The sequence below is a fragment of the Lissotriton vulgaris genome, chromosome 11, assembly GCF_964263255.1.
Source record: "Lissotriton vulgaris chromosome 11, aLisVul1.2, whole genome shotgun sequence".
In the NCBI taxonomy this organism is placed as follows: Eukaryota; Metazoa; Chordata; class Amphibia; order Caudata; family Salamandridae; genus Lissotriton; species Lissotriton vulgaris.
The window spans coordinates 1,072,768,502-1,072,793,835 of NC_141699.1; the positions used below are offsets into that span (position 1 = coordinate 1,072,768,502).

At 42.7% G+C, this 25,334-nt stretch overlaps 1 protein-coding gene across 3 annotated transcripts in view; it reads right to left on the bottom strand.

Moving 5' to 3' along the window:
* LOC147684124 (cytochrome P450 2J2-like) overlaps positions 1-25,334 on the bottom strand; it is a 141,578-nt gene that overhangs the window by 22,347 nt on the left and 93,897 nt on the right. The window contains exon 9 of one of the 3 annotated variants that reach the window (XM_086944501.1): positions 14,564-15,555. The exons of the other annotated variants lie outside the window; for them this stretch is intronic. Within the exon in view, the coding sequence (XP_086800627.1) occupies positions 15,428-15,555 (128 nt within the window). The 3' untranslated portion in view covers positions 14,564-15,427. Of the gene's footprint in view, positions 1-14,563; positions 15,556-25,334 lie in introns of those variants that run through there. 3 annotated transcript variants of the gene reach the window in all.

The window sequence follows — 25,334 nt, forward strand, 5'->3', positions numbered from 1 at the left end:
GAGGAGGCAGAACCTGAGGGGGATGCCCTGGAACCTACAGGGGAACAGGTAGCCGAACTGGGAGACCTGCCTGATCTGACTCATTGGCAGAAGGAAGGAGGTCCCTCCAGGGAGGAGTTCTGCAAGGCCCGGAGAGAATGCCATTCTCTCAAAGTTATGCGGAAACAGACTGCAGACCGGCAGCAGGTTGCGAGTCCAAGAATCATCTCATTTACTGGGAGGATGAGTTGATCTATAGTGAGCCTAAGGTCGCCGAGCCCGGTGCAGCCTGTGTGCTGGTGGTACCCGGGAGCTTCAGGGCCTTCCTACTGGGTCTGGCTCATGATGTATCTCTCGCAGGACATTTGGGGCATGACAAGACCTACCAGAGGCTTGTCACCCACTTTTACTGGCCCCAAATGAAGGCTCACGTCGGTACACATTGTAGGACTAGCCAGACTAGCCAGGCAAGTAGCAAGAGTGGAGGGAAGTGTAAGGCTCCCCTCCAACCCTTTCCCGTGGTGAGCACCCCATTTGAGCGGGTGTGCATCAACATTGTGTGCCCTCTGGAACTCAAGACAGCCTTAGGCAACATGTTTATCTTGGTCTTGGTGGACCATGCCACCAGGTACCCGGAAGCTGTCCCTCGCCGGACAATCAGAGCCCCGTTTGTGGGCCGTGCATTGATAGGGATCTTTTCCCGTGTGGGGTTCCCCAGAGTGGTGGTCTCCGATCGGGATACCAACTTCATCTCGAAGTACATGAAGTCTTTGTGGGAGGAGTGTGAGGTAACTTACAAGTTCACCACTCCTTACCATCCTCAAGGTAATGGGTTGGTTGAGAGATTCAACCGAACCCTGAAAGGCATTATAATGTGTCTTGCGGAGCCCATGAGATGGAAGTGGGACGTCTTTTTACCATGCCTTTTGTTTGCCAACAGGGAGGTACCTCAGAGGTCCTTAGGGTTCAGTTCCTTTAAACTCCTGTATGGTCACCCTGTTAGAGGACCTCTCAGTCTGGTGAAGGAGGGTTGGGAGAAATCCCCTGGTAAGACCCCCCAGGATGTGTTCAGCTATGTGCTGTTGTTCTGCAACCTGACTCAACGCTTCAGGATACTCGCTCAGACGAACCTGGAAGCTAGCCAGGAGGAAATGAAAAGGTGGTATGACCAGAATGCCACTCTGGTTGAATTTCAACCTGGACAGAAGGTGTGGGTGATGGCACCAGTGGAGCCTTGTGCGCTCCAAGACAAGTGGACTCGGACATATGAGGTAGTGGAGCACAAGAGCGATGCAACCTATCTGGTTGGCTTGCAGTCTCCCAGGAACCATTTGAGGGTCCTACATGTGAACTGCCTCAAGCCACACTTTGAGAGGTATGATGTGACAATGTTCCTTGCTACAGAAGATGAAATGGAGGAGGAAAGTGGCCCTCTTCCTGACCTCTTGTCAGCAGAGGAGCAGGATGGGCAGTGGATGGAGTAAAACTCTCACCCACATTGACCCCAGAACAGCAGAGGGACTGTGTTGGGTCAGTTCGCCTCCCTGTTCTCCCTGACACCAGGAGTCACCAGTTGGTGTGTCCATGATGTGGACACTGGGGACAGTCTACCTGTGAAACTGAAATTTTACAGGGTAGCTGACAAGGTCAGGGCCAGCATCAAGGAAAAAGTTTCCAAGATGTTGGCACTAGTGGTAATTGAGCCCTCCAGCAGCCCATGGGCTAGCCCAGTGGCCTTAGCACCAAAAGCTTCTGCACCCGGTGCCACTCCAGAACTCCAGTTTTGTGTGGACTACCATAGGCTCAATGTGGTCACTAAAACTGACGCACACCCCATCCTCAGAGCTGATGAGCTTGTGGATCGGTTGGGCGCTGCCCAGTGCCTCAGTACATTTGATTTAACATCTGGGTACTGGCAGATTGCCTTAACTGAGGGGACCAAAAAGAGGTCAGCGTTTTCAACACCAGAGGGGCACTTCCAGTTTCGTGTCATGCTCTTTGGGTTAACAAACGCCCCTGCCACCTTCCAGAGACTGGTCTACCGGGTACTGTCCGGGCTGGTGGAATTCAGCGCTGCATACCTGGATGACATTGCTGTGTTCAGCTCCAGTTGTGAATAACTTTTGCAACACCTCAGCGAATTGTTGAAGGCTCTGCAAAGTGCAGGCCTCACCATCAAGTCCAGTAAGTGCCAGATAGGGCAGGGATCTGTGGTGTACTTGGGATATCAGGTACGGAGCAGCCAGGTGGCGCCCCTACAAGCAAAGATTGATACCATTCTGGCTTGGGAGCACCCCAAGACACAGACAGAGGTGAGAGCCTTCTTAGGTCTCACTGGGTATTACAGAAGGTTTTTCAAGGGGTATGGCACCATTGTTACCCTCTTGACAGAGCTGACTTTAAGGAAGCAGCCCAGGAACGTGATCTGGACCAATGCCTGCCCGACAGTGCTTGATGCTGCCATGTTCACGGCACCCGCGTTTAAGGCGCCTGATTTCTCCAAAGAGTTTGTGGTGCAGACAGATGCTTCAGAGCATGGAGTGGGAGCAGTACTCTCACAATTGAACAACGAGGGCTTGGACCAACCCATAGCTTTTATTAGTAGGAGTGCAATTGAAAGGGAAGCTTTTGCTGTTGTCTGGGCACTGAAGAAGTTAAGGCCCTACTTGTTTGGGACTCACTTCCGGGTTCAAACAGACCACAGGCCCCTCAGATGGTTAATGCAGATGAGGGGTGAGAACCCAAAACTGTTGAGGTGGTCCATCTCCCTACAGGGAATGGACTTTAGGGTGGAACACCATCCTGGTACAGAAACTGCCAATGCTGATGGTCTATCCAAGTTCTTCCGTCTTAGTGATGAGAACTCCGAGGAGGGTGGGTAGTTCTCCCCACTTTTCAGCTGGAGGGGACACGTGTTAGACCTGGCATCATTGGCGTGGTTTCTCCTGACTTTTCGCCTCTACCTTCCATATTTTTGACACTGTGCTGGAATTTGTTTTTGCTGGTTTAGATGCTTTGGGCACTTTGCAACTTCTTGTCAGTGCCAAAGTGCAAGTACTCCCTGTTAAATTGTTATTGTGATTGGTTATCCATGATTGGCATATTTATTTTACCAGTAGGTCCCTAGTATAGTGCATTGAGTGTGCCAGGGCTGGTGATTCAAATACTACTAGTGGGTCTACAGCACTGATTTTGCCACCCACAGGATTAGCCTGAGAAGGGTGTCTCAGGCCTGCCACTGCAGTGCCTGTGCTCAGTTTGTTAAACTGCCATGTTGTCCTGGCCAGTGTAACCACTTGCCCAACCTGACCCTTCCCTTTTCTTACACATTGGACACACCTATGTAGGCCCAAGGTAACCCTCAGGGCAGGGTGCAGTGTATGTGAAAGGTAGGTCATGTACTAGTGTGGGTAACATGTCCTGATAGTGAAATACTGCCAATTTTGTTTTTCACTATTGGAAGGCTAGCTTACCCAAAGGACAGAATGGGGAATGCTGTGTGACATGTTTACCTGCATATCTTCCCATAGGAGCAAGTTAGAAATTTGTAATCTGGTACCCCTGAACTCAGAATTTAATAACACATCTTTTAGGAAGGATGGTTTTAAAAGTCAGTGTTTGAAAATAAAACTTTTAGAAAGTGGGTATTTGGTATTTTTTTGTTCAACCTTTCTGTGTGCCTCTGCCTGTTTATGGATTGACTGTCTGGTTTGAGAGTGACAGCGGCTGGGGTGGCTCCAGGAGTCTGCGTGAGTCAGCACTAGGATGAATAGACCTATCTGCATTTGGAGTGGTGGGAGGAGTAGCACCTGGGCCTGAATAGGGCTGTGACTGCCTTCCACATGCTGGTTCTACCCCCTGCGGTGTGTCTGATGGCCCTGGAAAGGAAGAAGATGTGCACTGGCAGAGTGCTACCAGAACTGGTTTGAACTGGGTCCAGGACTCCTCACACAAGGAGAACAAAGACTGTTGGGGAATACATACTAGAGCTGAAACCCCTGAAAATTAGACTACTACTTCGTGATCAAGAGGAATCCCTGCAAAGTAGATCAGCTGAAGAGACTGAGGAGAAGTACTGCCCTTGCTGTGTGTCTGGGGTTGGCCTGCAGTTTGCTGTTTCTACTAAGGAGAGATCTAAAGGACTTTGCTGTTGTTGTGTCCCCTGCTTGAAGAAGGACTTTGCTGTGTGCTGTGTCACTCTATAGAAAAGTCTGTAGTCCCAGGCTCAAAAGGACTTCAACCCCAACTCCCTGAAATTCCTTGCTGGGAGTTCCAGTCTGCCAGGAGGGCCTGTGTGAGGCCTTTTTGCTGTTGGGAGCTGGAAGCGCGACATAACAAGATAGAAGCGGGACGCTGCAGCAAAAGATGCTGTTGAACATTGAGTAAGCGTGTTGCCGCTGCCACTGTTCACTGTTGCATCACCAGAGAAGAGTGCCCCCACACAGAGGGTGCCATCGTATCACCGGAGACATGTGTAGCAAGGCCATTGCATTGCTGAGGAAGTGCGCCGCCTCTGATCACCGCCACAACACTGGAGAAGCATGTCACCGTCACCAAGGGTGTTGTCGCATCACCGGTGAAGTGTGTCGCAGGGCCTGTAGCGGATCAGAAATCACTAAGTTCACCACACGGCCGTCGAGCGTGCACTCATCGCCTCTATGTTGTTGCATTGCAACAAAGACGCCATTGTGTCGCATTGCACCGGATCGTCGCAACACATCAAGGAGCCATCTTGTCACATTGGAACCGGAGCGTAGGAAGAACTGACGCATCGCCTTCTCTGTGCCCTTTTTGCTTGTTGATCACCTACAAGTTTATTTTTGCAACAATCTTTTTAAAGACATTCTATTGAGTTTCTGTATGTTGGATTTTTGTCGTTTTGGTCTTGTTTTGGTTTTAGGGGGTGCCAGCGTGGCCGGCAACCCCTAAAACCCCCAGGCTCAGAGCTTCTTCACTCCCTCTCAATAAAATTGATTGTGAACAGAATCTCCAAAAGTTGAAACGAGGGAGCCCTTAGGCCCAACGGCTTTCCACCAATTATATACAAGCAAGACCCAAACTATTGGGAAAGGGTGTAATTACCCCTCTTTAACAACAGCTTGGAAACTGAATGATTACCAGACTCTTGGAAGGCATCGAATATTTCACCTATCTATAAGAAAGGCAGTAAGACCGAACTGAAGAACTACAGACTCATTGCACTCATTGACATTGAGGCCAAATATTATGCAGGGCTACTATTGGCTGAACTTAATGAGTGGGCGCTGGAAAAAGCCTTAATTCCAATTAACCAAACCCGCTTTCAAAAAAACATGGGAACAACCACAAATATTCTCTCTCTTTCGCTTTTAATAGATGCTTCAAAAACAATCAATAAGCCATTATTTGTCTGCTTTATTAATTACAAAGCTGCCTTTGATAGCATCTATAGAGGGAAACTGTGGGCAAAACTAGCTGGGTGGAAAATAGCCCCATACCTTCTGAATCAGCTAATCTTACTCCACTCGAAGACATGGGTCCAAATCAAGTTGGGGGCCGGGTACAGTCTGTCAAGGAGAATATCAACCACCAAAGGTCTAAAACAGGGCGGTGTCCTTGCCCCAACCCTGTTTAACCTCTTTGTGGCAGATCTCTCCACTGAGCTGGGCAACTGCCATCACCACGCTCCGAACTTGGGCAGTTTGAAACTTTCAAACAATTGTACATCGACGATCTGATATTGATCAGTCGTACTCCAGTCGGCCTGTAGCATCTGATAAACTCCACAAGCAACTTTGCAGACAAGAACGGACTAAGTATAAATCTCGAGAAATCTAAAGTTATGGTATTCAACCAGCAGAGCACCAAAACCCAACCGAGATGGCTGCTGGGGGCAGGCAGCTGAAGACGGTTGCGGAATACAAGTACTTGGGAATAATCTTTGACAGGATGGGTACGTTCTACAAACAAAAAGCAGCTTTCAAAAGCAGAGGGACCCAATTGGTCACTACGCTAAGAAACATTGAGCACAAAATAGCAGGCTGCGACCTAGTCCCTCTAATGGAACTGTTTCGAGCAAAGCTTTTACAGACAATTACGTGCGGCAGCGAATCACTGAGAGGGGCAGACGAGACAATTTTGGATAAGGTGGTCTCGAAAGCCGTGAAAATAATATTTAAGCAGGAAGGAGATAATAAGGAAAAATGATGGTCCTGCCATGGTCTACTTCCAGTCAGGAATAAGGCTGCTCACTCTACAGGACCGGTGGGAATCTGGTCTTCCCTACAACAGCTTCAAGGTCTTGGTAAATAAATCCATAAAGATTGTATCACTTGAAAAAGACAACTCCGACCTTAGTAGAAGGGCTCACAGCTGGCTTGTAATCGAGTTACTCGAGGTATGCCCCACAACCATACCTAGAAACAAGCTTCCCGAGAATCATGAAGGAAAGTTTCTTGGCTCTGAGGCTGGGAATCTTACCTGCAAAGCCGCATTTAAAGCCATGGAAAAGCACACATCCAACAAACCATTGCAGACTGTGTGGTGAGATCAAAGAGGATGTTTTACACTTATTGTGCATCTGCAAACATTTAGATCTGCACCGAAGACAGTTTTTAAAGTCACCCCTGAATGACAATCAGATACGAACATGTAGGCAGGCTATGAAGGCTTGCTTCGAGGGTAAAGATGTCCGGTTGGCTTGCAGCTTTGTTCGCTTCATGAACGCAGTAAAAACAATACTAAGTATGGAAGCCCCCTGATTAATTGGTCACCAATCCAGTCTCATTGACTGCTAACTATTTACAGGACTCCAGTCGTAATCGATTCATATCCTCTTGGATGACCAATTTTAGTCCTTATGCTAGCTTTGCCAAGTCTTTACAAACAAATTTACAGATACCTGCACTGGCCTGGAATTTTTTTAGGAGGTCGGTTTTCAAAGTTGACATTTTTGGACTTCTAAAACACATAAAGAATTTTTATCGCCAGTAATACATGTTAGTTTTACATTCTCTTTATAGCATAGGAAATCATTGTAATTTTATTGGAAAGTGTTGTTTTACTAATTTCATATATGTGTTTTTACCATGATGCTGATTGCAAATGTTTTTATTAATCACGCAATAAAGTTTGCATACATATAGTTAGGAATTTGACTTTAAAAACCTTAGGAATTCACTGAAAAAAGCAAAGGGTACAATGATGTTATATTTAGGAAATAGAATTAAAAAAACTTTCGAAATTCACCGAAAAAATCCAAAGGTTATTGTGACGTTATAGTTAGACTCCGGTTCCACTCCTACAAAACCAATTAAATAAACTGTGTCCCCCACAACGCACTGCTTATTACCTCACATATCACATGACTAATGACATGGTCAGTGACATCACTCATGACAAGACATCTCAAATCCCTGCCTGTCCAAGTTCCATGGCCCATCCCTTGTCTCCTGTCCTCTATGGTCACTTTTACTGCCACTCCCTTCTGCCCTCCATGCTCTGTTTTGCTGCAACTGCTCCTACTACCTGCTCTGTTGTGAAGCCTCTTCCCTCTTTTGTCTGTGTCCAGCCCCTACTCCTCTCTCCTGTCCTCCATGGTCCTTTGTGCATGCCCTGTCCCTTCCCTTTTGCCCACCATGGCCGTTGTGCTACAACTAACCCCCCTGCTTGCCATGGATGGCCTTCTGTGCTGCCACATCCCCTCCCACTTGCCCTGTGGAGCCAGCTTGCTGCCCCTGTAACCCCTGCCACCTTCCCTTCAGTGTCTGTGTGTATACCATTATATTCTCTCTGTTGCCCTCCATGGTGAGTTGTGCTTCCAGTGCCCAACCCTCCTGCCCTCCATGATCATCTTGCTGATCCTGATCTACCCCCTTGCCCCTGGCTTAAGATTTCCATGTGCAGACCCCTATCCCCTCCCTCCTGCCTTGTCTGGTCCTTTGTAATTCCCCTGCCCCCTCCCTCCTGCCCTTCATGGTCAGTTATGTTGCAGCTCTCCCTCCTGTCTGCTGTTTGCTGTCAATGTGCTTAGCCCTTTCCCCTACCTATAGCTTTCCATGGTCTGTTGTGCTGCACTACCATCCCACTTGCCCTGTTTAATGTACTGTGCTGCTACAAACCCTGTTGCCTGCTTTGTTGGGTCAGTTTGGTGCCTCTGTCCATCTTCCTCCTGTCCTCTCTTATCCGAGTCCAAGTCCCTACCCTATTCCTTCTGCAATCCGTGATCCAAAATTCCTTATTTGCCAACATTTTGAACCTGGTAGGAGGAAGATTTCGAAATATAAACCCAAACTCTGGGAATTGATTTCCCCCATTGACTTACATTGAAAAAGAGGAGTTTTCAAGCTTGACACCGATAAAATAAATATGTCCTTACGGGCTTTAAAGCATCAGGAGTCTCCTGTCTGAATCGGGCCTGTTGTCATGTATGGTTGTACTGCTACTGCCTTTACCTTCTGCCCTCAATGGTCCTTCATGTTGCCACAGCCTCTTTTATCTGTACTGCATGGGTGGTTTGCTTCCCTGGTCCCCCTTTCCTCTGCCCTCCATGGTCAGTTGGGCTGTCACTCCCCCTCCCACCTGCCCAGCATGGTCAACTTATTGCCTATGCACATTCCTCCATGAAAGGATCTTATTACCATTGAAATTATGGTTAGTGCTCTAAAAAACTAAAATGAGGACATATTTCCTGAGTTCTCAAATAGTGACAAAGCACTTTTAACACCTTCCGTGCTGGCCCGATTTCCTCCGTGTGCTGAACATTCCTTAACTGGGTGTGGTTGTGACGGAACCATTCCGTCATCAGCACAGCTCAACCGTGACTGATGACGGAATGGTTCCGTCACAAGCATCGAAGGGGTTAAGTAATTTGCTTTCTTTATATTTTTTGTTATCCAGTTGATCACTAGATTATTTGTTTCACTTAAAGGAGAGGATATTGCGTTAAGGCCAGAGCTGCAGACTTTCCAACTGGGGAACCAGGTTCGAGTTTCGGCATCAGCTCGACATCCTGTGATTCAAGGCAAATCACTCAACCTCCCAATGATCAAAAGTAAAATGAATGTGTCCTTGAGTAATGATGCTCATGTAATGCACTCTTATACCGCCAAGTCAAGTCTGCGCTATATAAAACTGCAAAAAGACTAAAAAAATTAGTGTCTTGCACACTTCTGACAGGTATACAGTCAAAATATCGAGTTTTTAATAACGAGTTACATTAATTTCGAGTTAAACATATAGAATGGACACAATATCGAATGGACAGAATATAGATAACAAAAATAAGGAATGACAGAATATAGACAACAAAAATATAGAATGACGGAATATAGACAACAAAAATATCGAATTTGAGGTAAGTAAGTTAATATTAATTTTTTAAAGTATTTTTTGTTAGTATATGTGTGAAAAGTGTATATTTATTTTATAATTTATTTAAATTAATTAATTTTATGGTATTTTATTTTTGCGTAATATAATTCTGTAGCGGGTTGTGGGTTTATAGGGGAATAGGGTGGGAAGTAATTTAATTATAATTCATTAAATATTTTAATTTATGTATTGGTATTTATTTAGAATGAATTGATAATTAATTGGTAGGTAATTAAAATATAATTGATAATTATTTTAATTAATTAATTGATAATTATGTTAATTGTATTAATGTATTTTCTGTAGCTGGTTGTGGGTTTATAGGGGAATAGGATGGGAAGTAATTTATTTATAAATAATTAAATATGCTAATTTATTTATTGGTATTTATTTAGAATTAATTGTTAATTGATAATTAATTGGTAATTAATTAAAATGTAATTGTTAATTATTTTAATTAATTGACTAATTGATAATTATGATAATTTTATTAATGTATGTTCTGTAGTGGGTTGTGGGTGTATAGGGTAATAGGGTGGGAAGTAAATTAAATATAATTATTTGAATGTTTAAATGTATTTATTGGTATTTTTTTGAATTAATTGATATTTAAATTTTTAATTGGTAATTAATTAAAGTATAATTGGTAATTCATTTTAATTAATTGATTAATTGATAATTATGTAAATTGTATTAATGTTTTTTACTGTAACGGGTTGTGGGTTTATAGGGGAATAGGGTGGGAAGTAATTTAATTATAATTAATGACATTTTTAAATTTATTTTTTGGTATTTATTTGGAATTAATTGATATATACATTTTTAATTGATAATTATTTAAAATGTAATTGTTAATTAATTTTAATTAATCGTTTAATTGTTAATTATGTTATTTTATTAATTTATTTTATGTAGCGGGTTGTGGGTTTATAGGGGAATAGGGTGGGAAGTAATTTAATTGTGAATAAATACATATTGTTATTTATGTATTGGTTTTGTTTTGTTGTAATTTTTAACCCTTTAAGTGCTGCCGTCGGCCAACGGTGGTCGCGAGCACTACCTTGCCAGTGCTGCGCACGACCGTTGGCCGACGGGCCAGCACCCGTTATTCGAACGTTCAGCACTGGGCGCTGAACGTACGACGCTCTTTTGAGGTTAATACATATTTAATTGTTAATTAATTAATTGTTAATTGTTAAAAAATGTGTATTAATAGTTAATTATTTGTAAAAAATATTTTTTTAGTATTTTTATTTGATTAATTATTATATTATATAAAATTGGTAATTACTTTTAATAATTTGTATTTGCTATTAATATTTATTTATTTTATTCATATATGAAGTATTTACTTTCTCTACTGTTGCACTCTCTGGAGTGTGAATAGTAATTTTCACCCCTACGCTGTCCAACGCTTTCTATACTGTTGCACTCTCTGGAGTGGGAATAGTAATTTTAACCCTCCCGCTATCCAACTCTTTCCCTACTGTTGCATTATTTGGAGTGGGAATAGTAATTTTTACCCCTACTCTATCCAATGCTTTCCCTACTGTTGCACTCACTGGAGTGGGAATAGTAATTTTTACCCCTACGCTATCAAACGCTTTCCGTACTGTTGCACTCTGTGGAGTGGGAATAGTAATTTTTACCCCTACGCTATCTAACGCTTTCCCTACTGTTGCACTCTCTGGAGTGGGAATAGTAATTTTTACCCCTACGCTATCCAACGCTTCTATATTGTTGCACTCTCTGGAGAGGGAATAGTAATTTTTACCCCTATGCCATCCAACGCTTTCCCTACTGTTGCACTCTCTGGAGTGGGAATAGTAATTTTAAACCTCCCGCTATCCAATGCTTTCCCTACTGTTGCATTCTTTGGAGTGGGAATAGTAATTTTTACCCCTACGCTATCCAACGCTTTCCCTACTGTTGCACTCACTGGAGTGGGAATAGTAATTTTTACCCCTACGCTATCCAACGCTTTCCCTACTGTTGCACTCTCTGGAGTGGGAATAGTAATTTTAACCCTCCCGCTATCCAACGCTTTCCCTACTGTTGCACTTTCTGGAGTGGGAATAGTACATTTTTACGCCTACGCTATCCAATGCTTTCCCTACTGTTGCACTCTTTGGAGTGGGAATAGTATTTTTTACCCCTACGCTATCCAACGCTTTCCCTACTGTTGCATTCACTGGAGTGGAAATAGTAATTTTTACCCCTACGCTATCCAACGCTTTCCCTACTGTTGCACTCTCTGGAGTGGGAATAGTAATTTTTACCCTCTCGCTATCCAACGCTTTCCCTACTGTTGCACTTTCTGGAGTGGGAATAGTCATTTTTACCACTACGCTATCCAATGCTTTCCCTACTGTTGCACTCTTTGGAGTGGGAATAGTAATTTTTACCCCTACGCTATCCAACGCTTTCCCTACTGTTGCAATCTGTGGAGTGGGAATAGTAATTTCTATCCCTACGCTATCCAACGCTTTCTATACTGTTGCACTCTCTGGAGTGGGAATAGTAATTTTTACCCCTACGCTATCCAATGCCTTCCCTACTGTTGCACTCTCTGTAGTGGGAATAGTAATTTTAACCCTCCCGCTATCCAACGCTTTCCCTACTGTTGCACTTTCTGGAGTGGGAATAATAATTTTTACCCCTACGCTATCCAACGTTTTCCCTACTGTTGCACTCTTTGGAGTGGGAATAGTATTTTTTACCCCTATGCTATCCAACACTTTCCCTACTGTTGCCCTCTGTGGAGAGGGAATAGTAATTTTTACCCTTACGCTATCCAACGCTTTCCCTACTGTCGCACTCTCTGGAGTGGGAATAGTAATTTTTACCCCTATGCTATCCAACGCTTTCCCTACTGTTGCACTCCCTGGAGTTGGAATAGTAATTTTTACCCCTACGCTATCCAACACTTTCTCTACTGTTGCACTTAATGGAGTGATTATAGTCAATTTTACACTTTCCGCTATCCTACGGTAAAAATATTGGACATATTTAATTAATATTACGTTTATATGTATATATACGTATTAACAAATTCATTTGTACTTACTTACATGAATTATTTATTCATTTTCAGGTTATTTAAGAAGTTTAAGTATGTTTAAGTTAATTATATTTATTATATCATTAATTTTTAATTAATTTAAAGCATTTTAAAAAATTCGATATTTTGACTAACTATATTTTTTACATCAATATTTTTGATTCAATAATTTTGTACTTACCTGTTTGGAGATAGGAGGTCGATGTTTTGGTATTCTATATTTTTACCTCGATATTTTTGTAACTCGATATTCTTCACCTCGATATTGTTTCAGTGATCCCTTCTGACAATGGGCTATATGTGAGCTACATTTGTATGATATTTGTGCCATATTTGGGCTCTGTTTTCTTCGATAGCCTTCTTGGGAGACTTATTTGTTATGAAACCCCCTAATTTCATAAAATAATGCAAGTATCCTCAGTAGAAAATGCATTCAGTTTTCTACTTCCATACTTTGAAGATGGCAATCAGATGTGCCACAATTTTGGCATAAATGTATAATATTAGCACTCTAGTTGCTCATTAGAACACTGTATAAAAGCTGCCGATCACCAGGGAGTGAACTGGCAGTCTGCCTCTGGTGTTAAAAGTGCATGTTTCAGTCTGCATGTCAGAATGTTATTGATGAAATAGAAGAGGGAAATATTTGAGAACTCACTTAAAAAGTGTCTTAATTTTTCTTTCTACAGCACAAACCATAATTTCTATGACGAACTGAGCCCCCTCATTTAGTTACTTTCTAAATTAAATGTTTAAGTTCTACTAGTTTGATTCAAACAACATGACTTCAAGTGTGCCAAAGTTTTGTCATAAGTAACACTTACAGTGCTCTACTTGCTCTTTAGAACACTCTGGGAGGCTGCAGTAGAACACAAAGGAATCAACTGACAGGCTGCTCATGTTGGAAGTACACCATTGTCTTTAAAGGCCAGACCTCAGTTTCATATGGCTAAGAAAGATAGCGTGAAATTACAGAAAATAAGCTCTCCATTTTAGCTGCTGGAACACCTTCATGAGAAAACAGTTTCTCTGAACAGCAGAAGGCTTGTTCAAAATGTAATATCACCCTAAAATACATCACTATTCTTAAAATTAGTATTGTACCATCAAATAAAACATTTTGAAACTAAAATCTTTTATCACCAGTTATCCGTTCTCCTTTTCGTGACCCTCAAAACTTGCCATTCACTTCAATGCATTTCACTAGAGTGCTATCTTGTATATCAGTCCCGAGATGGCTGCCAACACTACTTGGTTGAAGTGTAGGCAGCCAATCAAATTTCAGTAGCATTTCCGTAGGTTTTTAGGCTACCAGATATATATATTTTTTAAACTTATATATCTCTGAAACTACTGAATGGATTTACACCATATCAAAAAAAGCACACTTTCTGGACCAACATCTACCACCTGCCAAAATTGGTGTAATTCCGTTAAGCCATTCGGGATGAGTCATGTTCAAAAAATGAAAAATCCCCATAGACTCACAATGGGGAAAAAGTATTTTGGGATCCCCCTTTTTTCTCGCCTGCCGCTTGATGGATCACCCAGAAAATTTCAAAACAGAGTCTAAACCAAAAAGGAGACTTTTTTTTCAAACGTTCGTGAAGATTCTTCAAGCAACTCCAAATTTAGTGGCAAAACAAAAAAAACACTTCTCCTATGGAAACTTTGGTCCTTACTATAACTATATATTAATTTAGATGTTGATGTATTATTAAAACAATCCCCTTCCAGGCTTAGAGTGCTGCATAAATTATTCAAGAAAGGAAGCAAGGAACTCTGGTTATCTCCCAAGTTTAGGTAGAGAGCAGCTTCTTATATGAAGCACCTACAACACCACAGACACTCTATAGCTACCATTTAAAATGCATGTTTCTTGAGGAGAGTTTTTAAGCATAGTATTTGCAAGTGTCATCTGTGCCAAGCTGAAAAATTACAAAAGCCTTTTACCACTCCGGCACTGTGCTACTCCTATGCACTGCCCACAGGCTGCATTGCCTGGCTGCAGACCAGGACCTACAGCCAACCCCTGCTGTGCCTGGCCAAAGGCTGTACGCAGACTGGGTGTGGCTACACGCAGACGGTTGTGCAAAGGGCCTGGCCGCAGGTGAAAGCAACATAGTTGGCAAAATGTCACAAAAAGACAGAAATGTACCACTTATCTTAATTCACAATAACTCTAGTCCTCCCCATGGACTACTAATTGTTTCAAGTATCATATCACACATGACATGTTTTATTACATCATTGATATCATCACTGCATTATCTGAAATGGCATCATTGATGACAACACTCTGCATACCTGCTTAGAAAAATAAAGTATCTTTATCTACACCAAACAAGACCAAAACAACAAAAATCCAACATACAAGTAGTAAAATACTCCACCTGGGGCTATTACAACGTTGTGACTGACAATTCTCCAAAGTATGGCAGCAACTGCGAGCTGCAAGGCATCAGGCAAGGAGTCACATGGCCCCCAAACAACAGTACAGTGGAATGAAGTCTTTGGATGATGAACTGTTAGGTGGAGTTGAGGCATCAGTGCCGAGGTGGACGGCGGCTCCCTGGCTGCCATGAGGAAGGCACGGCGTCATGTCTGCTAGGATGCGACTTGTTGGGTCCAGGACAGGAAAAGTCAGTTGCATCAGCGGTAAAGCATCAGTTCCTGTGAGGCAAAGCGAAGTCCGAGACTCGTGGAATCACACTCTGCAGTTCTTCGCTCATCGATAATTGGATGCTGGCGGTGACAGCATCTGTGCGGGCGCTGGCGTCGGGAAGGTCAATAACTGCAAGTGTTGCTGGGTGTCGGAGGTATGGTGCAGGCGGGGCAGTGCATTGTGCACTTCACAAGGGGAACCCCCAGCCTTGGTGCAGGTCGTGGCATCATAGCAGTATCACTGATAGTATTAGAGATTGTTTTTCTTGCTTCTTTTAGGTTTCCTCCAGCTCCCAACAGCAGGAAAGACCTCCAGAGACCCAAAACTGGAATAGGCATCTCCTGGCAGGTCAGAACTCCCAGCAGTGGAGTTCAGGGGAGCTGGTGGTTAGGTGTTTCCGGCCCTGAGACTTCAGAACAGGAGGCCAGCACACACAAGCACTTGGAGAAAGGTAGATCTGCTTCAGAACGTTTTGCATTTATCCTGACATCTCGGAAAACTAATCAATGATACACCACACAGAAAAAAAAGATGAGACTGACATTTATAAACTCAAAATTTATAATATATTGCAAATCATATATCGTATAAAACAATACATATACAAATAAGCAAAATCACAGGACTGTTCAACAACATATACTATTACATTTATTAATATGTCCCATATACCTAGTGCATTACATAGAACACAATCCAAACAGTAAAACCTTAAACATTCACAATACACATAGCAAAAGACTTCATTGGAAATCCAGATAAACTTAGCAAGTTTAATACAATATATAGCCTTATTCTTTGGCATGGATAGGTGGCATATTACTATGGAATGCCTAACCTGTATGTCGATGTTTCGACCCCCAATCAATGGCCTTTGGCATATATTGGTTCCTGTGCCCCCCATTTTTTCATCCTCAACCGGCCAGTCATGTGGAACTCATGGGAGCTAAATGGCCAATGGAAAAAGAAGTCCTTTTGGTCAATCAGATTTCATTATTCTTTAAAGTTTTATTCAGGCAGGACTTTTTTGGGAGCCAAACCATTCAGATGTACATTCATTTTGAACCTTAATTTCTCAAAATGCACTGAACAGATTTTACACCAAATCACAAAAGATGTCACTGACCATGTCATGAGTGATGTAATATGTGACGTGATCAGCAGTGCATTACACGCGCAAGTTATAGTGAGTCCAACTAACTTTAACGTGGAATTTCAATGGTTTTATGTCAGTAAAATTTCCAGCTAACTATAACTGGTGTGAAACCTATGGTTTTTTCAGTGAATTTAATACGTTTTTTAAATGCTAATTCCTAACTATAACTGGTGTGAAACCTATGTTTTTTTCAGTGAATTTCATAGCTTTTTTAAATGCTAATTCCTAACTATATATAAAGCCCCAAACCTATGTCTTTTTCTTTGAATTTCAAAATTTGGTTATTAGCAAATGTCTATAGCTATAAAATGTAATATTTTTGAAAATGATTGAATCCTATATTTTATTTGTATTTTAAACAATTTTTTATATATATATATTTTTTGACCCTGGAGCGCTCCCGGGGCGCGCCCCGGTGAGCGCCCCGGAGAGCATAGTCGTTTGAAGCGCCCCGGTGCGCGAACCGGGAAGCGTCCCGTTAGCGCCAATGTCGCGAACGAAAACATGATCGTGACGTATCGCGTAGCCGCGTCCGCTTGATACGCACAGCGTAAGCGCACCCGGAAGCACTCGAGCGAATACGCTCGCGCAACGTAAACATCCGACGCGCTTACACGACGCGACCCGGGGCGCGGCGCGTAAGTGCGTCGGTCATGTGACCTGAAAATAACACTTTTAATTGGTGCAGAACAGTTTTAGTTTCATAATGATGAAATCCCTGGTCTTGTGACCTGAAAATAACACTTCTCATTGGTTCAGGCCTTTTTTTTTCCAAATGATGAAAGACCCCACCTTTTTTCCTTATTCTGACTTTGTCCTTTGACTGAGGAAGACCTGATTGTACCTCTCTGTACCTTTTTGATCCATATAATGGCTTCAGTAGCAGCAGCAGCTGGTGCATCTGCACCACCACCACCACCACAACCACCAAGAGGACCACCACAAGACTACATTGGTGGTCAACAAGAGGAGGAAGAGGAGGAGGAGGAGGAGGAGGGGAGGAGAAGATGGCTTGAAGAACACAATACCCCATACCAGCCAAGACCACACATTATATGGGAGTTTTTTTCGATCCCAGAGGGGAAGAAAAAAGTAAATGCAGCCAAGGTGACTTGCCTAATCTGTGGCATGGAACTTTCTAGGGGGAACCTCAATAAAAATATTAATTCGGAAACAACACAATGATTAGACACATGCAGCGCAAGCATCCAATAAACTATTCTGCTGCAGAGATGAGAGAACTGGCCAGAAACCCTCCCCAAATTACAAGCACCACCTCGAAAAGAAAGCAACGCACTCCGTCGGGACAAGAGGCAAAAGAGACGATGCCTTGCATTCAGCCACGGTTTGCAGATTTCAGAATAACCTGTACATATTGTGGGAAGTGTAACCAATGGGCCATTGGTTACATCCCCACCGCGCACTCTTTGTTGGTTCCTCTTAAATAAGGACTCCTGTGTTTGCTTTAACAACGTCTTTATTGTTTTCAATATTGTTTTTTTATTATGATTATGTTCATCATAAACGATTTTCAAATGTTTCCATAAACTTGTTTTTATCTCCTATCATATGCATTTCTCTTCAAACATATATATATTTATGCTCCGATGCATTTCGGGCAACATCTGCCCTTCCTCAGGGAGCAGTGGCTGTTAGGAATACAAATGTAATCAAAATCACAATCCACGTTTTACTATACATATTCCCATGTCATCACAGTTATGTACAATGCAGGTTCACACCATGCGGGGATTTTAATAAGGTATCCTAGTGTGTTGGGGATTGATGTAACCAAAGTGCACCCGTGTTGTGAAAATACGCAGAAAAATATGCAGAATAAAAACGAACGCACTCACGTAGGAGTCTGTGTACGTCTTCTCTTCAAAATCTGTATGAAGGAAAAAATTACCGCTAGTCAATCTAACCGCTCCACTTGGTAATGGCTAAGTTAACTGAGTGGTGCTCGGTGCGTGTCACTAACCTTAAGGAAATTCGGCTGGAAGTGTCTTGTGAAGCTTTGTCAGGTCACGCCGTCTGCCGGTATGCGTGCTCCAATGTTAGTGCGAGCGGAGTTACTTCCGTGTTATGCTGACGCTGGGTGTAGATAGGGACAACATACTATGCTGCACGAGTCTGGGAAAACAGACTATGTGTTCGAAAGACACTTGTTTAAAACCAACCGAGGTTGGTGATACATCACGGAATTGGGAATGAAATGTAAATGTCGATAAATCGAAATGAAGATAAATACAGAAAAATAAAGATAAATATAAAAAATATATTGTGTGATATGTGTAGATGTGACTGTAAGCTCGTCTCCCATAATGGAGTAAATGTGTCATGTGGTGTGTATAGGTTCAGTGAGTGATCCTGAATAAACATTTTGTATTGAATTCACACAATATTACACCCTATTGACCATATTGTAGGCAATGAAATTGATGGATCCAGTATCAATTGGGATCCTTGAAACCGAACGGACTCAATGAACGGATCGAATTGTCTTGTTATTTATAATCTGAAATGTCCATATAATTAGAAGATGGTGTTAAACATGATTTATTTTGGAAGTAGGCATCATTGCCTAGAATATGGTCAATAGGGTGTAATATTGTGTGAATTCAATACAAAATGTTTATTCAGGATCACTCACTGAACCTATACACACCACATGACACATTTACTCCATTATGGGAGACGAGCTTACAGTCACATCTACACATATCACACAATATATTTTTTATATTTATCTCTATTTTTCTGTATTTATCTTCATTTCGATTTATCGACATTTACATTTCATTCCCAATTCCGTGATGTATCACCAACCTCGGTTGGTTTTAAACAAGTGTCTTTCGAACACATAGTCTGTTTTCCCAGACTCGTGCAGCATAGTATGTTGTCCCTATCTACACCCAGCGTCAGCATAACACGGAAGTAACTCCGCTCGCACTAACATTGGAGCACGCATACCGGCAGACGGCGTGACCTGACAAAGCTTCACGAGACACTTCCAGCCGAATTTCCTTAAGGTTAGTGACACGCACCGAGCGCCACTCGGTTAACTTAGCCATTACCAAGTGGAGCGGTTAGATTGACTCGCGGTAATTTTTTCCTTCATGCAGATTTTGAAGAGAAGACGTACACAGACTCCTATGTGAGTGCGTTCATTTTTATTCTGCATATTTTTCTGCGTATTTTCACAACACGGGTGCACTTTGGTTACATCAATCCCCAACACACTAGGACACCTTATTAAAATCCCCGCATGGTGTGAACCTGCATTGTACATAACTGTGATGACATGGGAATATGTATAGTAAAACATGGATTGTGATTTTGATTACATTTGTATTCCTAACAGCCACTGCTCCCTGAGGAAGGGCAGATGTTGCCCGAAATGCATCGGAGCATAAATACATATATGTTTGAAGAGAAATGCATATGATAGGAGATAAAAACAAGTTTATGGAAACATTTGAAAATCGTTTATGATGAACATAATCATAATAAAAAAACAATATTGAAAACAATAAAGACGTTGTTAAAGCAAACACAGGAGTCCTTATTTAAGAGGAACCAACAAAGAGTGCGCGGTGGGGATGTAACCAATGGCCCATTGGTTACACTTCTTAATTATTGCAAAAGGACACTGGAGACGGAAAGTGTCACCCAGCAGCAGCACCTAAATCGGATTAGTTTAAACATTAAAAAACAGAAGGCTGTGCATTGATCCTACACCTAAAGTCTACATATTGTGGGAAGACCATCTCCTATGGAGAACAGAGCGTAAAGCTCATCGTCCTTGCTGGGGATAACCACAAATGCCCCAATAAACCCTAATTATTTCTTTTCTTTTTTTTTTGCTCCAGTTGAGCCATTTTCAATTCCCTGTTTTTTCGTTTCTCCCCATGAAAAATACAAAAAAATTATAAAACTGTTCGGAAAACCCCCAAAAAGTTAAAAATGTTCAAAAAACAATAAAAAAATATAAAACAACAAAAAGAAGAAAAAAAACAGTTCTTTTTAGAACTACCTCCAATTTATAAAAAAGGCTACATTTTTTAAAAACTCTGTCACTCTTTTTTCCCCATGGTCCGCTCCCCGGTGCGCGTACCGGGCGCTTCCCCCGTGCAAATCAAAAAATATATTTTTTTTTGCCCCGGAAAGTTTTGGGGTGATCCGTTAAGTGGGAGCAGGGAAAAAGGGGCAGGGCGGCCCAAAATGTGTTTTCCCATGCAATTTCCTATAGGGATTTTAGACACGACTACAGCCTGTAGGGCTGAACAGAATTACACCAAATTTGACAGGACGCTAGATGTTGGTACAGAAAGTTAACTTTTTGTAATTTGGTGTAAATCTGTTCAGTAGTTTCAAGTTATTAAAGTAAAAAGATTGATGTATATCTACAGGTGTGGATCTACTGCAGATCCATGTGCCAAAGGCATTGAAGTGATTGGCTGGCCGCAACCTGAGAGGAAAGTTGTGGCTACTATTTTGTGCATCGGGATATGATTCCCGGGGGGGGGGGAGATAAAATGTAAAAGTGATAGAAGGGGTCAGGGTAGAGGTAGCCTAGCCCCATGGACTGATGAAGAAGTCTGTGTGGGACACCTCATGGGTACAAAATTGCCCCCCCAAAACCTTTTGACTGTGCGGATCAACACAGATTCAATGGGATCTGTGGATCCAGACCCCAATTTAAATAAACACAAATACTCATTCATAGACCCACATGCCTACTCACACACTCACTCACAGACCTCCTTACATACCCACTTAACCACTCACACACCCACTCATGCACCCATTTAGCCACTCAAAAACCCACTCACAGACCAACAAACCATTCACACACCCAGAGATCCACACAGACACTCACACGCTCACTTACACATTAACTCACCCATTTACACACCCACATACCCACTCAAAATCACTTACACACCCATGCAGCCATTCACACAGCCAGTCACAGACCCACAAAATCACTCACACATCTACTCACACACCTACACACACACACACACACACATACACCCACTTACACACCAACACAGCCACTCACACACTCATATAGCCAATCACACACCCACACAGTAACTCACACAGCAACTCATACACCCACACACAGGCAGCACTATACTTATAGAAATTGCAATAGCATATTTTTGTATTAAATGTGCTGTTGGTTTGGTATTAAATGTGTGCAACATAACTGGCAGAGCCCTCATTTGTCAGAGGATTTACAATGGATCCTCGAATGCATTAAATGGATTAAAAAAGAAAGACTTGGTGCACTGCATTTATAAAAAGACTGCATAGGTTACCATACCGTACCTTCATTTTAAAAGTTTTAGTTTTAAAATATATATTAGGAATGAATGTGTGAAGAAAATGTATTTATACGCTTGTGAAAATGTATATAGCAAATTAAACTTATGGGTCAAATCGTAGTGCAATTTATATTAAAAAGAAAAGTGAATTCACAAAAAAAAACAAAGGTTATAGGGACGTTATAATTAGAAAATCGCATTAAAAATGTGAAATTCACTGAAAAAAGCAAGTATTCACAAAAAAACAAAGGGCCCGATTCACAGAGGTTAACTGGGACAAAAGTCTAATTTTATGACTTTTGATATTCACAAAGACATTCACAAGTAGTAAATGCCCTCTATGACTAGCAAAAGTTACAGTTTCCAAATGTTGGTATTCACAAAGGGCTCATTTTACCTTTGTGAATCGGACCCAAAAGTTACAGGGATGTTATAGATCATGGGTACTCACAAACTTTCTCTCGGGGGCCAAATTTACAGTGTGGTTTGTGTCCGAGGGCCGCACCGGTGGGGGTGGGGTCAGTGGGGAAGGGGGCGGGGCTAGAGCAACAAAAAAAACTGCAACCATGAGGTTGATCACAGGTCCCTGCAGCGGACGCCTTCGTCCACTGAGCCACCAGACCCAGCATACACACATCTCTCTCTCTGTCTCCCTCCCTCTCTTTCTCACTCTCCCTCCCTCCCTCTCTCTCTCCCTCTCCCTCACTCTGTCTCCCTCACTCTGTCTCCCTCACTCTGTCTCCCTCACTCTGTCTCCCTCACTCTGTCTCCCTCACTCTGTCTCTCTCACTCTGTCTCTCTCACTCTGTCTCACTCTCTCTCTTTGACTGTTTCCCTCTCGCTCACTCTGTTTCCCTCTCGCTCACTCTGTTTCCCTCTCGCTCACTCTGTTTCCCTCTTGCTCACTCTGTTTCCCTCTCCCTCACTCTGTTTCCCTCTCCCTCACTCTGTTTCCCTCTCCCTCACTCTATTTCCCTCTCCCTTACTCTATTTCCCTCTCCCTCACTCTATTTCCCTCTCCCTCACTCTATTTCTCTCTCCCTCACTCTGTCTCCCTCTCTCTCCTTCTCTCTCCCTCATTCCCTCTGTCTCCCTCGCTCTCCTTACCTCTCCCTCTCTCTGAGGTCTCCCTCTCTCTGAGGTCTCCCTCTCTCTGAGGCCTCCCTCTGTTTGCCTCCCTCTCTCTGCCTCCCTCTGCCTCCCTCTCCCCTCCCTCTGTCTCCGTGCCTTTCCCTCCCTCAGTCTCCCTCCCTTTCCTCCTTGCTCTCCCTCCCTATCCCTGCCTTTCCCTCCCTCCTTCTCGCTCTCCCTCCCTTTGACTCCCTCCCTCCGTCTGCCTACCTTTCCCTTCCTCCCTCTCCTTCACTTCATATGGTCTTGGTACTCTGGGCTGCCTTGCAATATCCTTTTAATGCAAATCACAGGGTACTTTATTTCTTATAATATATGGTAACTCCATCACCCTTCCCACACACTGCTTAAAGTCCTTGGGTTGTTGCACTTTCATATGACATCGATAGTATGTTTGCTGACCTGATGAATAAAAGTCACACCTGTTCCACAAAATTAAACACACCAAAGGGCAGTTAGACTTTTTTGCAAAAAGATATTGGAATCAGTTTAATACATGTCAGATTTTTTAAAAATGTTGTAGTGCAGAAGCAATATGCATGGACAGAAACAGAGATGATATATTTTTCCATCATTTCCTAATGCATGCATGCAAAAAAAATATATATATGTTGCCATAAATGTCTCCGTTCTACAGATCATCGTTCATTCAGAAAATGCGAGGTTTCGTTTTTGCATGTTTAAATTGCAGCTTTAATAATGCTCCATGTCCTCCCTTTCACCTTTGCCGCTGGCTCTGGCAGCGGGCGTGATGTCAGAGCTCAGCTGTAATAAGGCATTACAGTTGATCAGCTGTGTCAGTTCTTTTTCACAGGCGACTAGAGATGTCACAAGTCGCCTACCGTATGGAAATCAGAGACACGCTTTAATATAGGGATTCCAGTCTCTCCTATATTATAAACGCCCTTTTAATGTTATACTAATGTTGTACAAAATGAGCGGGCGCATTAAAATCCACCCCCTGCCCCTCCCATCTTCCCCCTGAAATCTGCTCATCATAAATAAAGTGCAGGTTCTGAAATACCGCTGGCGAGTTATTATTCAACATTAAATGTGCTCGTCAAAATGCTGCCAGATGGGATCGGAAAGTGGGCCCTGTCACAAAGATAGCACCAAGTAGAACCACTGACCTTTTGCAGGAATACACTCACTTCTTTGTAGGGTACGGCAGTGGGTTTACATTAGCCAGTGCACAGAGGGTGCACAACTTCAGCCAATGGTGAGTGGGGTTGCGTTACAGCTGGCAGGATGAGGTACTTCAATTTGTATGAGAGAAAATTTATTTGCGTACCTAAACCCCAATTTTGTGGGTTATAGACGTGGCTGAACGCTAGTCAAAAAGGTTACTTTGCTTGTAAGCTGAATTTAAATACTAAAACATCCTGAACTATCAGATTAGGCAAGCACTAGTTAACAAACTGGTGGTTGAGTATAATGCAAAAATACCCAAGGGCAACAACAGTACCTTCTCACTCCAACAGATGTTTCAACAACTGCTCTTATTTTTCAGGAGTAAGGTTCAGAGCTTCATCTCTGCGAACAGCTCTCCCCGAGAATTAAAGAGGAATGAATTGTAATTACACCAAACGCAAAGGGCGAGCTGTCCCCATAGACAGCCATCCATCACACCGCAGATTCCCCCAGGGACACAGAGGTCAAACATTTGTCACGGGCCTTACTCTGTCCCAGGTGGGACAGTGGCACCACATTACTGAAAATGCTGAAATAGCATTGGGCAGGGTCGGCTTTAGCGTTAGTAGCCTCCAATTGCGAGAGCCTTTGTTGCCCCCCTTCCCGCCTTCTTTAAGGATGCCTTCACTATTTCCTTTCAGTGCTTCCCCTCATTTCTTTATAGCCACCCTCTCGCAGTGAATTGTTATTATTGCGATGCCCATTCTAATGTAGGGTCACAGAGCGCTTTACATAAAACGCACATTATTCAGTCAATGAATCCTACAAGAGAGTAAATCCTTCTCCTTCCCTTTCCCTCCCATTCGCTTCTTTCCCTCCGTGTCTGCCTCCCTTTCTCTCCCGCCCTCCCTCCCCCTCTCTCCCTCTGTCTCCTCACCCTTGCTGTGTGTGCCCAGGCTGTGACAGCTTCCAGGCGCAGGCCCACACACACACACAGCCGCACCCGAGCTCTTGACAGATCCTTAATAGACGATTAGCATGTTAATTATGCCTTGATCACCTCTCAGCGCCCCTGCAGCCCCACTCGGACTATGGCGGGAATCGCCCGTCCCCCACAGAGCAGCAGAGTTGCCGAGTGGCGCTCTGGTTGCAGACAGACTTAAAAAAAAAAAAAAACTCGGGCACGATATTTACAAGGTCCGCGGGCCGCCAGGGAAGGCTTGCCGGGCCGCCACTGGCCCGCGGGCCGTACTATGAGTACCCCTGTTATAGATCAATGACATAATATCGACAGACAAAATATCGAAATACCAAAATATCGGCACTAAAATATTGATAACACTATTGACGACAAGCAATACTAATTAGTAAAATATACAAATAACAAAACCATATTATCATCAATGAAAAAAATAATTTTGAACATTATTGAGCACACAAATATCGTAAACTAAAATATCATCATTTCTTTAAAAATATACAAAATGTTCTAAATATCGAAAATAAAAGTATAGACAGCAAAAT